The sequence below is a fragment of the Marmota marmota genome, unplaced genomic scaffold (genome assembly GCF_001458135.2).
Source record: "Marmota marmota marmota unplaced genomic scaffold, marMar, whole genome shotgun sequence".
NCBI lineage: Eukaryota > Metazoa > Chordata > Mammalia > Rodentia > Sciuridae > Marmota > Marmota marmota.
The window spans coordinates 29,085,733-29,100,050 of NW_026000108.1; the positions used below are offsets into that span (position 1 = coordinate 29,085,733).

Below are 14,318 nucleotides of genomic sequence, written 5' to 3' on the forward strand. Positions count from 1 at the left end.
CTTATGATTCACTCCCAGACCCAGCTCTCTACTGCTCTCTGGCCTAAAGGGATGGTCACAGACTCAGTTTCAAGTTCTGATGTGTTCTGGCCTCCTGTGGGAGAGTGAAGGCTCATTGTTTCGGTTCCACCGTTTTGGTGACAACACATTCCATTTATTTCTCCTTTAATTTCTTCTTTGGCCCCTACTAAGGATTTCCCCTCTGTGGTTAACATGAGGCTTACATAATATCTTTGGTGACCAGTGTCTGTTTTACAGTGACATCTTGGAACAAACAAAAGGTCTACTCTTTATATTCTGTATCTGTTCTGCTGTTTTGGTAAGAACACATTCCATTTATCTCTCCTTTGATTTCTTCTTTGGCCCCATTGTTCAGGAGTGTATTTCTTTTCCACATAACCAGAAGTAGTAGTTATATTTGTACCACCATTAAAGCATAACTGTATTTGAAACTTGACTGTGTGTGTGTGTGTGTGTGTGTGTGTGTGTGTATATATATATATATATATATATATATATATATATATATATATATATAGTTTGTTTACACTGAGTTTTGTACTTTGACATGATTTCATGTTGTTAGTGTCTTTTCCTTTAACATCAAGAACTCCCTTTAGTAATTGCTGTAAGGCATTTCCAGGGTGATGAAGTCTGACAGCTATTTTGTTCTGTGTGGGGATATCTGTACCTTCCATTTTTTTCCCAAAGGACACCCTTCTGTTGAGAATTCTGCTGATAGTCTTGAGTTGGGGTATTCCTTTTCATGTAATGAGTCACCTTTCTCTTGCTTCTTTCAAAATTCTCCCTATTCATTGTTTAGAAAAGTTTGATTATAATACAGTGTCTCAGTAATGTGTTGGCTCTAAGTTTGCCACAGGGTAGTTGTAATTGGTTTCCTGTGGGAGAGAGAAATCTCACTGTTTCTATGCTGCCATTTTGGTGACAACACATAAATTGCCTGATTTGGGGTGATACTGGCTGTCTGTATTACTCTATTGCTCCTCAAGTCTTGGAAGTGTTCAGCTGTTTTATTTTTACATAAGCTTTTCCACCCCTTTCTCTTCCTCTCCACCTTATTATACTCCCATAATGCATATATTAGTTCATTTGATCGCACCCCATAAAACTCATGGGCTTCCTGCACTCTTTGGTTTTCTTTTCATTCCTCCAACTGGCTAAATTACAAAGCTCCTCTCTTTGGGCTCACTGATCCATTTTTCTGTATGATGGAAACTGCTATGAAAGTTCTCTATGGAATTTTTTATTTTGGTCATTGTGTTCTTGCATTCCGGAATTTCTGTTTTTGTTTCTTTCATGATTTATATCGCTTTGTTTTGTCTTCTCGTTTTATTTTTGCATTGTTTGCTTGATAATATTCATTTTCTTTTCTTTTGATGGGGGGTGAGGGACCCAGAATTGAACTCAGGGTCACTCGACCACTGAGCCACATCCCCAAGCAAGCGAAAGGTGACTCATCACATGAAAAGGAGTACCCCAACCAAAGACTATCAGCAGTATCTTATTTAGAGACAGGGTCTTACTGAGTTGCTTAGCACCCTCACCTGCTGAGGGTGGCTTTGAACTCGTGATCATAGTGCCTCAGCCTCTCGAGGCGCTGTGATGACAGGCATGCACCACTGTGCCCAGCATTAATGTTCATTATCTATTTGTGTTCCTTTGCATTTTAATGATCTGACTTAAGTCATTTATTTGGAATACATTGTCAAGCAATGACATCTTTAGGGTCATGTACTGGTGCTGTACATTGGCATTTTGCTGGTGTTGTGATTCCCTGATTGTTCATGATACTTGTGGTCATGCATTGGTTTCTGTGAAGGGGAAGGCACCGGTTTGGTCTCCAGAGACCAGATTATTCAGGGAAAATCATTTGGCATTCAGTAGATCCAGAGATTGATTCTGAGCAGGCCATCTTTCAGAGTTCATGGGTGAATTTGCTGCTGGAGTGCTTGTGTGGTATGGCCTAATGCTTGGGTTCAGTATGTGGTGCATAGGTGGCTGGTACGTAGGTGTGCTGGGGTGGGCCTAGAGCCTGGGTCTGTGGGGGTGGCCCAACAATGGTTGGGCAGGCATGCTGGGTCGTCTAGAATGTCAGTCCAGAACCCAGGCACACAGGCTGTTGGTGGACACCAGAAAGGCTTGGTAAATGAGCCTGCAACCAGCCTGGTGCTGGGTGTGAACAGAAACGTGAGTGTGTAGAAGCCAGCCTGTAGCCTGGTTCCACAGGTTCTACACTGGCACTGAGTTTCACTGAGCTAGGCATGGTTCTGGGATCTGTGATACTGTCAGTGGTTCACTTCATTTTCTTTTCAGCATGTTGAGGGTAACTTTTCTGAGGTTATCATCCTTAGTCGGCAGGAGAGGTGACACAGGTAGTGTGAAGCTGTCATTTCTACCTTCTTCAAGGGGTCTATTTTAAATCTGTGCTATACCCACATGCTGTAACCTATCACCCGGATTCCTTAGCTCCCTGATGAAGGTAATTTTGTGCAGGGATAGCTGTCCAGATTTATTTTTCTGGAAAATTCCATTCTGCCATGTTGCTGAGCTTAGTTTGCTCATCTTTTCTCTATAGGAATTTTAGTATCAGCTTTGCAGTGTCAGTGAAACAGTCAACTGAGGTGTCGATAGGAGTTTCATTTAAACTACAGATGGAATATTTCTGTCTTGAAATACTGTCTTCCTATATGTGAACAGCATTTGTTTCCCCATACATTGAAAGCCTTGAATCTTTTCAAAAACTTTATTTTTGTTTCTTCCCATGTGCAATCAAGTCCTTGCACCTCTTTTGTTAAATTTAATCCTAATGATTTTATTCCTTTCAATGCTAGTCTAAATGAAAGCTTTCCAATTCCATTTTCATTACTAGCATATGGAAGTACAGAAGCTTTTTGTATGTTGGTCTTCTTTCTTGGAATCTTAGGGGGAAGGTGCATTACCCCGACAGTTTTGTGGATTCTTGTGTATTAACTACACACAAGATCGTGGAATGATCACTTAACTCATTTTTTTTTTTTTTTTTGCTATCTGGTTGCCCTCCCTTTCTTTTTCTTTCCTACTTTCCCTAGCTAGAACCTCCAGTATGATGTTGAATACAGATGGTGCCAGGACACTTCTCTTTGTTCGTAATGCTAGGCAGGAAACTCCCCTTTCACCATTAAGTTTGCTGTTACCTTTGCGTTTTCCTTAGATACCCTCAATCAAGTTTAAGAAGTCCCTTCTCTTTTGACTTTGGAGTCCTTTTTTGTTTTTCCTTTTCTACCAATGTTACTATCTGGTTTGTTAACAAGGTAATGGTTAAAATGAGTAGAAAAACATTCCTTCTCCCTTTATTTTGGGCAGGAATTTGTGAATGTGTACTGTTAACTTATCTTCAAATGTTTTTACAGTTCACCTGTGTAGCCAGCTGGCCCATGGGATTTCCTTTTGGGCCAGCTCTGTTGTTTGTTCTACTTCTATTTATTGTTTTACTTCTAATACCATCTATTCCCTTGTTACATACAGATTATCCTTTTTTCTTCCTACACAGTTTTGACAACTTATGTCTTTCTAGGAATTTTGTCCATACTTATTTATTTTATTAAAGGCCAATGGTAATGTTCCATCTTCCATTTATAATTTAATTATTTAATTCCTCTCCATTTCTTTGTGTTTCATCTAAGTGATTTATTGTCAGTTTTGCAGATATTATCAAAGGACGAATTTTGGCTATGCTAATTTTCTTTTTCATTTCTTAGTTCTCAACTTCTCTCCCTGACAATCTTATCTCTTTTCTTCTGCTTGTTGTGAATTCTGTTTGGTCAGCATTTTCTCATGCCCTCAGTTGGATGTTTGAATTATCACCTTAAGGATTTTTTTATCTACAATAATTTTTCACAGCTTTATGCCTTCTTAACATTGCTTTCACTGCATCTCACTTCATTGCAGCCTAAAGGACTCCCTGAGTACTACTCGAACACAGAAGACCAGTGGTCAAATGTAAAGAACTGCAGAACAGATCCTAAGCTTTAAGGTAGAAGACACTCCATACATAAAAGTGTCAGGCCTCTATCTCCACTGAGTACAGTAACGAATGTGTTTCTTTATATTCCTGAGCTCCCTTCAAGTCTTTTCCTCTTTCCAACATTTGCTGAAGGTTGGTATAGGGGGCCTCTAACCTGCGCTGGCAAACTGGGGTCATCATGTGCGACTCTAGCAGAACCTCTGAATGCTTTTTCAAAGGCATAACTGTCACCACCTTCAGCTTTCATCCATTTAAATGTTTTTCTTGTAATTTTTCTGCTTTTTTGTTCATCACTTTTCCATTGACCAGTCATTTGCTCTCTTGATTGTCACCATACCATTCTTGATCTTGATCTGCCTCATTAAAAGAAGTCAGCCATGGTCCCTGGAGTTCCAATGAAGAGGGAGTGGAAAACCAGGGCAAACTGGAGCCCATTTCCATTTTTGCCAGGATTGCTAAAGAAAATTCTTTCATGATTTTCTTTATGTACAAATATCTCCAATTTTCTATCAGGTTTACGGGTTATAGCTATGCTAGGTATAGAATTCTTGCTTGGCAGACTTTTTCCTTCGGGACTTATAATATTTCACCCCATCATCTTCTAATATCCATAGTCCTAATGAAAAGTGAGCTGTTGACCTTACTGAAGACTCGACATACATGATGATCCACTTCTGTCTTTCTGCTCTTAAGGTTGTCTCTTGATCTTTCATTTTCAAGAGTTTCATGTTGATGTGTCTGTGTTGTAATCTGCTTGAGTGTTCTCCACTTTGAGTTCAAGAAACTTCCTAGTTGTGTAGATTACTCTTCTTGGAAATCTGAAAGTCCATAGCCACGATTTCATAGAATGTTATTAAAATATTATAAGAACATTTTGCTTTATAAAAGGTCAAAATAACCCAATTATTTGCAGTTTTTGCAAATCTCAGTCATATTTCCACTGTGCTTATGCATACGCTTATACATGGACACCAATTGTAATATTCAACTCATTTTGTATTTTCTTTTGTTCATTTAGGAGTGTGGCAAGGACTATCAATCCTACTATCCTTATAATTGTTTTAGTATGCTTTTATAAGTGGACATCAAAGGACATTAAATTAAATTAATCAATTTTAGAATTTAACAATTTGATGGTGCTTAGCACATTCACAGTGCCATGAAACCACTGCCTCTATCTAGTCTTAAATAATTTTCATCCTATTAGAAGAAAACAGCTAAACATGACGCAGTCTTCATTCTCCCCTTCCCTGAGAACCTAGCCACCAAAAATGTTCTTTTGGTCATTGTGGAACGACTCCTCTAGATATTTCCTAACAAGTGGGAACATACAATATGCGACTTCTTGTGTCTCGCATAATTTGAGTTTTATGCACATTGACACATGTATCAGTATTTCATTACTTTTTAGTCTTGGATATTGTTCCATTTCACATATATACCACACTTTACTTCTCCATTCATCTCTTGATGGACTTTTGCATTGGTTCTATCATGTGAGAAAAACGTTGCTGTGAAAAAAAATCAAAATACAAGTATTTGTTTGAGTTCCAGATTTTGGTTACTTGAGGTATAAACCTAGAAGTTGGATCACTGTGCCATATGGTAATGTGGCTTAACTTTTGGGAAAAACCACCATGGCAGCCACTGAACCATTTTACGTTTCCAATAGTAAAGAGTTCCAATTTCTCCACAGTCTTTCTAACACTTCTTATACTCCATCTGTCCAAAAATAGATAGCACTGTGCATAAGAAGTACTGTCCTACTGTGATTTTTGTTTTGTTTTGTTTGTATTTCCACCATGCTTAATGATGTTGGGTGTCCGTTCATATGATTGTTGGACATTTGCTGATCTTCTTTGGACAAATGTCTCTTCTTGTTATTTTCCCATTTATAAAAAATAAAAAGTATTTTTAGACATTGATGGACCTTTATTTTATTCATTTATTTATATGTGGTGCTGAGAATCAAACCCGGTGCCTCACAAATTCTAGACAAGAGCTCTACCACTGAATCAGAAACCCAGCCCCCCTTTGCCCATTTCTTAATTAATTTTTATTTGTCTTTTCAAAGTGATGTTCTCCATGTGTTCTAGATTATTGACACTTATCAAATGTATTGTCTTCATATATTTCTCCCATTCTGTGGCTGTGTTTATGTTTACAATGAAACACCAAGAACATATAGATGTACAATCCATTTATTAATTAGTTTTTTTCTATATCATGGTGTGAGGTAGGTCTCAACTGCAGTTCTTTGTATGTGGATATCCAGTTGTCCTGGTCAGTAGCTCAACTGAACTGGGGGAACCTAAGCCTCCAGGTATCTGAGCAACCAATTAAAAACAATGAGCCAAAATGAAAGTGTATATATGCACCTTTAACCAATGGCCTTTTTTGGTGTAAGAAACAGCACAGAGGTTGAGAGTCAAGTAGATCAATGCTGGCATGGGGTTCATGTCCATGCCCCATGAGGCCCCCATAAACATTTATTGTAGAGAACCTTCTTTACCCAATGAACATAATTGGCTCCCATGCCAAACTTCATATGTCATTGATGTATGGGATTATATCTTGCCTCTCAATAATACTCAGTTGATCTAAGTCTATGCCTGTGCCATTATCATATGGTTTTGCTTGTTGTAACTTTGTAGGATGCTTTGACGTTGAAAAGTGCTAGTATTTGCTGGTAAGGAGGTGGTGTGCATAGATTCGTGTGCTGATTTGCCTTTGTTGTTGGCCTCATTGAATGGGTTTGGTTGTTCACTCACTGCTGCTTTTAATTGAGTATGAGAAGAATACATGTTAATTCTTGTATTTTGATAGAGCTCACCTGTGAAGCCAGCTGGTTCAGAGATTTTTTTGTGTTGTTGACAGGTTTTTGATTATTGACCCAATCACTTTTGTCATTTTGCTTTGCTTTAGGCTTGCTCAGATTTCCTATTACATTTGTATTAGTTTTGCTAATCTGTGTGCATGTAGGGAATTGGCCTTTTCATTCGGCTATATAATCTGCTGGTATAAGATTGAGTATAGTTTCTATCGTGTCATATCTTCATATTCTGTTGTTATTACTATTAGAGATTTATGGTTATACACAGGAGTTGGGTTCATGCCAACAAACTCATATATGCACGGAAATCAAATTCTATTCATGAAATCCCCCCTTTCACTCCCCATTTTCCACCCCTCCTTCTTCCCCTTCGCCATTCTCCTCCTTCTACTCAACTAGATATCCTTCCTCTTGGTTATTAAATTTTGGGACTTTATGTAATTTTAATTTTTCTTTTGGTACTGAGAACTGAACTCAGGGGCAATCGGCCACTGAGCCACATCTCCAGCCCTATTTTGTACTTTATTTAGAGTCAGGGTCCCTCTGAGTCGCTTACCACCTTGCCATTGCTGAGGCTGTCATTGAAATCGTGATCCTCCTTTCTCAGCCTTGCGACCCACTGGTCTTTATGTAATCTTATCTTTCCTTCCCTCATTTCTTTATTTTAATCTAGCTTCCACATATGACTGAAAGCATTAAACATAAGATATTGTGGAATATAAACATATATATGCCACAATTTTTTAAATTCATTCATCTATTGATGAGCATCTGGGTTGATTTTATATCTTACCTATTGTGAATTCTGCTACTATAAACATGAATGTTGAATGTTGCTGTATCACTGTAATTTGCCAATTTTAGTTTTTTTTGGAGAAAATACACGGGAGTGGGTTAGCAGGGTATTATATAAGTTCCATCCTTAATTTTTGGAGCAATCCCTATACTGCTTTCCAGACTGGTTGTACTAGTCTGCAGTCCCACCAACAATGTACAGGTGTTCCTTTCTCCCCACACTCTCACCAGCAGTTAGTTTTTCTGCATATCCCTGAATATTGCCATACCTACTGGATTGAGATGAATTCTTAGTGTAGTTTTGATTTGCATATACCTGATTGCTAGATGCATTGAACATTTTCTCAGTTTTTTGTTTGTTTGTTTCTTCGTTTGAAAAATGTCTCCTTAGTTACTTTGCATTTTTATTTATTGGGTTATTATTTTTTTGGTGTTATGCTTTTTGTGTTCTTTGTAAATTCTGTATACTTATCCCCTAATGGAGATGTAACTGGCCAAGTTAACTTCCATCCTGCATGCTCTCTCTTCATGCTTTAATCATTTCCTTATCTGTGCAAAATATTTTAAGTTTAGTGGCATCCCACTTATCTATATTATCTTTAAATTTGTAGCAATGTCAGTGTGTTCAGTTCTTACTTGATATTCGCACCTCCCCTCCTCTTTTCCTAGGTAATTCTATGTAAAGTTGTATCAATTTTCTGGATTTTTAATAAAAAAAAAACAACATTTGCTTGTGGGAATGCTTAGCATTGTGTTGTTGATTTTTTTTTCCCTTTTCTTTCTTTTTTTATATTACCTGTGTTCTGATCTTTACTATTTTTATCTTTCTGTTGCCTTGGAAATGCATTTGCTCTAATTTTTGTATTTCTTTAAGGTATTGAGTTAGAATATGGATATAAAAATCTACATTTTTAAATTAATGTAGGCACTTACAGGTATAAACTTCTAGCAATCAGAGAAATGCAAATCGAAAACTACTCTAAGACATCATCTCACTCCAGTGAGAATGGCAGCTATTACGTAAACAACAATAAGTGTTGGAGGGGATGTGGGGAAAAAGGTACACTCATACACTGCTGGTGGGACTGTAAATTGGTGCAGCCAATATGGAAAGCAGTATGGAGATTCCTTGGAAATCTGCAAATGGAACCACCATTTGACTCAACTATCCCTCTCTTCGGCCTATACCCAGAGGACTTAAAAACAGCACACTCCAGGGCCACGGCCACATCAATATGTATAGCAGCCCAATTCACAATAGCTAAACTGTGAAGCCAACCTAGATGCCCTTCAGTGGCTGAATGGATTTAAAATGTGGTATGTATACAAAATGGAATTTTACTCAGCAATAAAAGAGAATAAAATCATGGCATTTGCAGGTAAATGGATGGCATTGGAGAAGATAATGCTAAAAGAAGTTAGACAATCCCAAAAAAACAAATGCCGAATGTTATATATGGAGGCTGACTCAGTCGGGTAGGGAGGGGGGAACATGGGAGGAATAGATGAATTCTAGATAGGGAAGAGGGGAGGGAAGGAAGGGAGGAGGCAGGGGATTAGCAAGGATGGTGGAATGTGATGGACATTATTTTCAAACTACACATCTGAAAACACCAATTGGGTGTCAACCTACTTTATATACAAACAGAGATATGAAAAATTGTGATAAATATGTGTATTAAGAATTGTAATGCCAAAAATCCCAAAGTACATGTATAAAGACATGGATTGGCGTGAACATACTTTATATACAGATAGGAAAAATTGTGCTATATTTGTGTAATAAAAATTGTAATGCATTCCGCTGTCCTGTATTTAAAAGAATAAAATCAATAAAAACAAACAAAAAGAAAAAAAAAATCAAACTTCTGTTTGAGCACTACTTTCTCAGTATCTCGTTGTTTTGCTTCATCCTATTTTTATTTATATTCTCTGAATGTATTTGCTAGTTTCCCTCCTTATTTAATCTTTACTTATTTGCACAGCCACTGTTTATTTCATCACATTTAGCAGTTTTGGAGATTTCTTTTGGTGATTGTTTTCTTCGCTTCATTTTACTGTGTTCAGAAAAAATGGTTTTGTATGATTTCACTATTTTTAGTATTGAGAAATTTTCATGGCCCCATCAGGGTATATTGTGGTGAATGTTCCATGTGATTAAACTTTTTTTTTTTTAAATTCATTTATACATGGTGCTGAGAATAGAACCCAATCCCTCACACATGCCAGGCAAGTGTGCTACCGCTGAGCCCAGCCCCAGCCCCCAAACTTAGTTTTTATTCTTTTCTCATTGGATGCAATGTTCTTTATGCTTCTGTTGAGGCCTTGCTTTGTGGGTGTTTTGGTGTGTCCAAGTGCTCTATTTACTTACAGATCCTCGCTATAGGGTTTCATGCATTAGTTAAAGTAGGATGTGGAATTCTCTAGCCTCTGTTGAAGAATGCTGTGTTTTCCCTAAAGTTCTGCCCACTTGATTCTGGTAGTGTTGCATGTGGCCTACATATTAAAATTGTTTTCCTCTTTTGATGAATTGAACGTTATATGCATACCCTTCTTCTGTCACAATTTTCACTTAAAGCCAACATCTTTTGAAATTAATGGTGGCAGATGGTCCTTTGGTTATATGCTGAGGAGTGGGATAAATGGGTCAAGTTTTCTGAGGAATCTCCATACCACTTTACAGAGTGGTTGCACCAATTTGCACTCCTATCAGCAACATATGAGGGTAGCTTTCCCCCCACATCCTTTCCAACATTTATTGTTACACGTATTCCTGATAATTGCCATTATGACTGGAGTGAGATGAAATCTCAGTGCAGTTTTATCTTGCATTTTTCTTGATGCTGTATATTATTTCATATATTTATTGATTGATTGATCAGTTGTATTTATTCTTCTGTGAATTTTCTGTTGATTTATTTAGGTCATTTATTTATGGGGTTATTTGTTTTTTTGTTGTTGTTGTTGTTGGTGGTGGTGGTGGTTTTTTTGTTTGTTTTAAGTGTTTTGAGTTCTTTATATGTCCTGGAGATAAATGTTGTACCTGAGGTGCAAGTGGCAAATGTTTTCTCCCATTCTGTAGGCCCTCTCTTCACATTTGTGATTGTTTCCTTTGCCATGAGGAATATTTTTAGTTTGATACAATCCCATTTATTGATTTTTGGTTTTACTTCTTGTGCTTTCTGAGGCTTGTTGAGGAATTTGGTTCGTAAGCTGACATGATGGAGAATCGGGCCTACTTTTTCTTCTAGTAGGCATAGGGGTTCTCTGGTCTAATGCCTAGGTTTTGATCCATTTAGAGTTGATATTTGTGGTGGGTGAGAGAGAGGGGTCTAATTTCATTTTATTACATATGGATTTCCAGTGTACCCAGCACTGTTTGGTGAAGAGGCTATCTTTTCTCCAATATATGTTTATGGTGCCTTTGTCTAGTATGAGATATAACCAAGGGACTAAAAATCAGCCTACTCTAGTGATACACCCACATCAATGTTCATAGCAGCTCAATTCATGATAGCTGTCCCACGGAACCAACCCAGGTGTCCTTCAATAGATGAATGGATAAAGAAAATGTGGTACATATGAAAATTTTAACATTACTTGGACATAAAGAAAAATTAAGTTATAGCATTTGTCAGTAAATGAATGGAACTGGAAGCCATCATGCTAAGTGAAATATGCCAATCCCAACAAACCAAAGACTGAGGGTTTTCTCTGACATTTGGATGGTGGCTCTCAAAAGGTCAGGGGGATGGAGGTTCACTGGATTGGAGAGGGGAGAACAGTGGGGATGAGGGAATGGAAATGGGAAAGACAGTTGAATTGGTTGGACATAACTTTCCTATGTTCATGTGTGAAATCACAACCAGTATAAATCCATATCATGTACAACCACAAGAGAGGGAAGATATACTCCATGTATGTGTGTTATGTCAAAATGTATTCTACTGTCGTGTATAACTACAATGAACAAATTTTTAAAAAGTTAAAAATTAAAATTAATGGTGGCACCCCCAGGTGTCTTTTTAAAAATATTTCAATGCAATTCCTTTTCTCCATCTTTCCATGTTCAATCTGTGTTGAACCTATGTTGAAGTGTTTGGATCTAAAACAGAATTTTCTTACATACAGCATAGAGTTGGATCATGTCTCAATTATACTTTTATTTTTTTTTCTTGAAATCATTCTGTATATCTAGGATTTTGAATTGATGAGCTCAATGCCAATATATTTAAGGTGATTATTGATAAGGAATTCCTGCACTTCTGTCATTTGGCCATTTGTATCATCTAGTTTTCATTCATGTATATCCCCAACAGTGTCTTATTTTTTGCATAGCTGGTTTTTCTACTGTACCACTTTGACTTTATCCTAACTTTTGTCTCTGTATATTTTCCAGTATATTCTAAGTAGCTGTATTAATGTTTACTAATATCATCCCAACTTATTAATTAGTTCGTTTGAATTGATACATGATCATTTTCGATAGCACATAAAATGTATGCTCCTAAACAGCTGTCTCAATTCTTTTCTTATTCCCATCAAGTCCATATTCATAGACCGTGTGTTTATTAACATACTTATATAATTAGTGTTCTATACTTTTGTGTTCCAAATCATGGAGCAAACAAAAAGCATTTTCTCATGAAAAAAACATGTTTGTTACAGTTTTTATTTTTAGCTACATAGTTTTACTTGTAATCTTCATTTTTTTTTAAAAAAAATTTGAAATACTTTCTCATTTAACTTCAGCCTTTGGGACTCCTCTTAGCATTTCTGTATGACAGATCTTCCTCAGTGTTTTGCTCACCAGGGAATGTCTTCATTTCTCTTTGATTTTTAAAGACAGTGTTGTTACTTATAGAATCCTCTAACAGCAAGTTTTTCTTTTACCATTTGAAGTATGGCATTCCACTGCTTTTGTGGTTCCTGATCAAACTTAGATCTTAATTTTCTGAGGATATCCTTTACCCGGATAGTCAGCATCGTCTTGCTACTTTCAAGATTCTCCTTTTGCTCTTCTTCATCTACAGCTTAACTATATAATATGGACCAGTCTAAATCCTTTTGATTATATCCCACTGGGCACTTATTGAGCTTCTTGGATTTGTAGTTGCACATCTTTCTTCAAGTTTTGGGTGTTCATCCACCGTTTCTTCAAATACTCATTATCTTCCCTTGTCCCTCTATTCTTCTGTTCATGTGTACAGTCATTCACTTCATGATGCTTTACAGGCCCCTTGGGCTCTGTCCTTAATTTTTCTTCTTCATTTTTTGTTTTCTGTTATTCAGAATTGAATATTAAAATTGTTCTTTATACACATTCACTCATCCTTTATTCTTTTTGCTCAAACTTGCTGTTGAAATCCAGTGGTGATATTTTAATTTTTGCTGTTTTATTGTGAATTTCAGGATTTCCATTTAGTCATTTTTTAAATATATGTTTTTATTTCTTTAATGATATTCCAAATCATTCACATATTGGTCTCCTGTTTTCTCCACAGATTTTCTTATTTCACGGAATGATTTATTTTTTTAAAATTTAATTTGTTATATATGACAGCAGAATGCATTACAATTCATATTATACATATAGAGCACAAATTGTCATATCTCTGTACACAAAATAGAGTCACATCCTTCTTGTCTTCATACATGTACTTAGGGTGATGATGATCATCACATTCCACCATCTTTCCTACCTTATGCCCCCGCCCTTCCCCTCCCTCCCCCTTTCCCCTTTTTCCCCTTTGGTGGAATGGGACTTACCAGTTCTTATCTCTCCATGGAAACATCACTCATAAAGATAGTCCCAGAACTGTTTTCAAAGATACTGGAAGGATTTTTGCATGTGGCAGTAGCACAGAAATGGGAGGCAATGCATTGAAGAGGGCAAGGGTGAGACTTTGTATTATTTGCATTATTTTTTGGCAAACCCCAGTCAGCACATTGTGCAGAGACACACCTTCTCGTTGGCTAAGTAAGAGGCAATGAGCATTGGCCTTTGCCTTGCACCCCCAAACCATGCCTCTAGCAGTAGAACTGAGAGCCAGGCAGTCTTCCAGAGCTCCAGGGTTAAGGCCAGTATATGCAGACTGAGCCTTTATAGGCACACCCCAGAGATAGGCTAGGTCCCAGGACCTAATGCTCCAGCCCTGCCTGACATACATGGTATCCATTCCCACCACAGAGTGAGGCCAGAAACTCCAGATACCAGGAAAACAGAGCACCCATTGGCCCCTGTGGCCTTGCATTTTGTGCTCGTCACAGCCCTGGACCATCGGCCACAGACCAAAGCTCTAAGGCCTCACCAGGGAATGATCGGCCTCAGTGTTCCTTTGCTCTGAACTGCCCCCTACACCAGAAGGTCCTCATCTCTGAAGGGTTCAGTCATTCCCCGACACCAAGTCAGCCTCCGCAGCTCTAATCATCTGGCAGGTCCCCCACAGTGAATGACATAACCAGACCACCCACACGGGTTGCAGGCTCCAGGCCAGCCCTCATGGACCCAAGTGCAAGGACAGCTCCCACAGAATCAGTATCTCAATGTCCAAGGTACTAGTCCAGGTTCAGTGGATCCAGGCACCAGGTCAATCACAATGATCCAAACCATCAGATGACATACGCCATCCTGGCTCTACACTGGCCCTGTAGCCTTAAGCTCCC

The 14,318-nt window shown here is 37.9% G+C and overlaps 2 protein-coding genes across 5 annotated transcripts in view; one reads left to right on the forward strand and one right to left on the reverse strand.

Annotated features, from left to right (window-relative positions):
* CUNH4orf19 (chromosome unknown C4orf19 homolog) overlaps positions 1 to 14,318 on the forward strand; it is a 174,353-nt gene that overhangs the window by 110,597 nt on the left and 49,438 nt on the right. The gene's annotated exons all lie outside the window — the stretch shown is intronic.
* LOC107138940 (tubulin-specific chaperone A-like) lies at positions 4,061 to 4,246 on the reverse strand. Its single transcript, XM_048784081.1, has one exon. It carries the CDS (start codon positions 4,244 to 4,246, stop codon positions 4,061 to 4,063), a length of 186 nt encoding a protein of 61 aa, XP_048640038.1.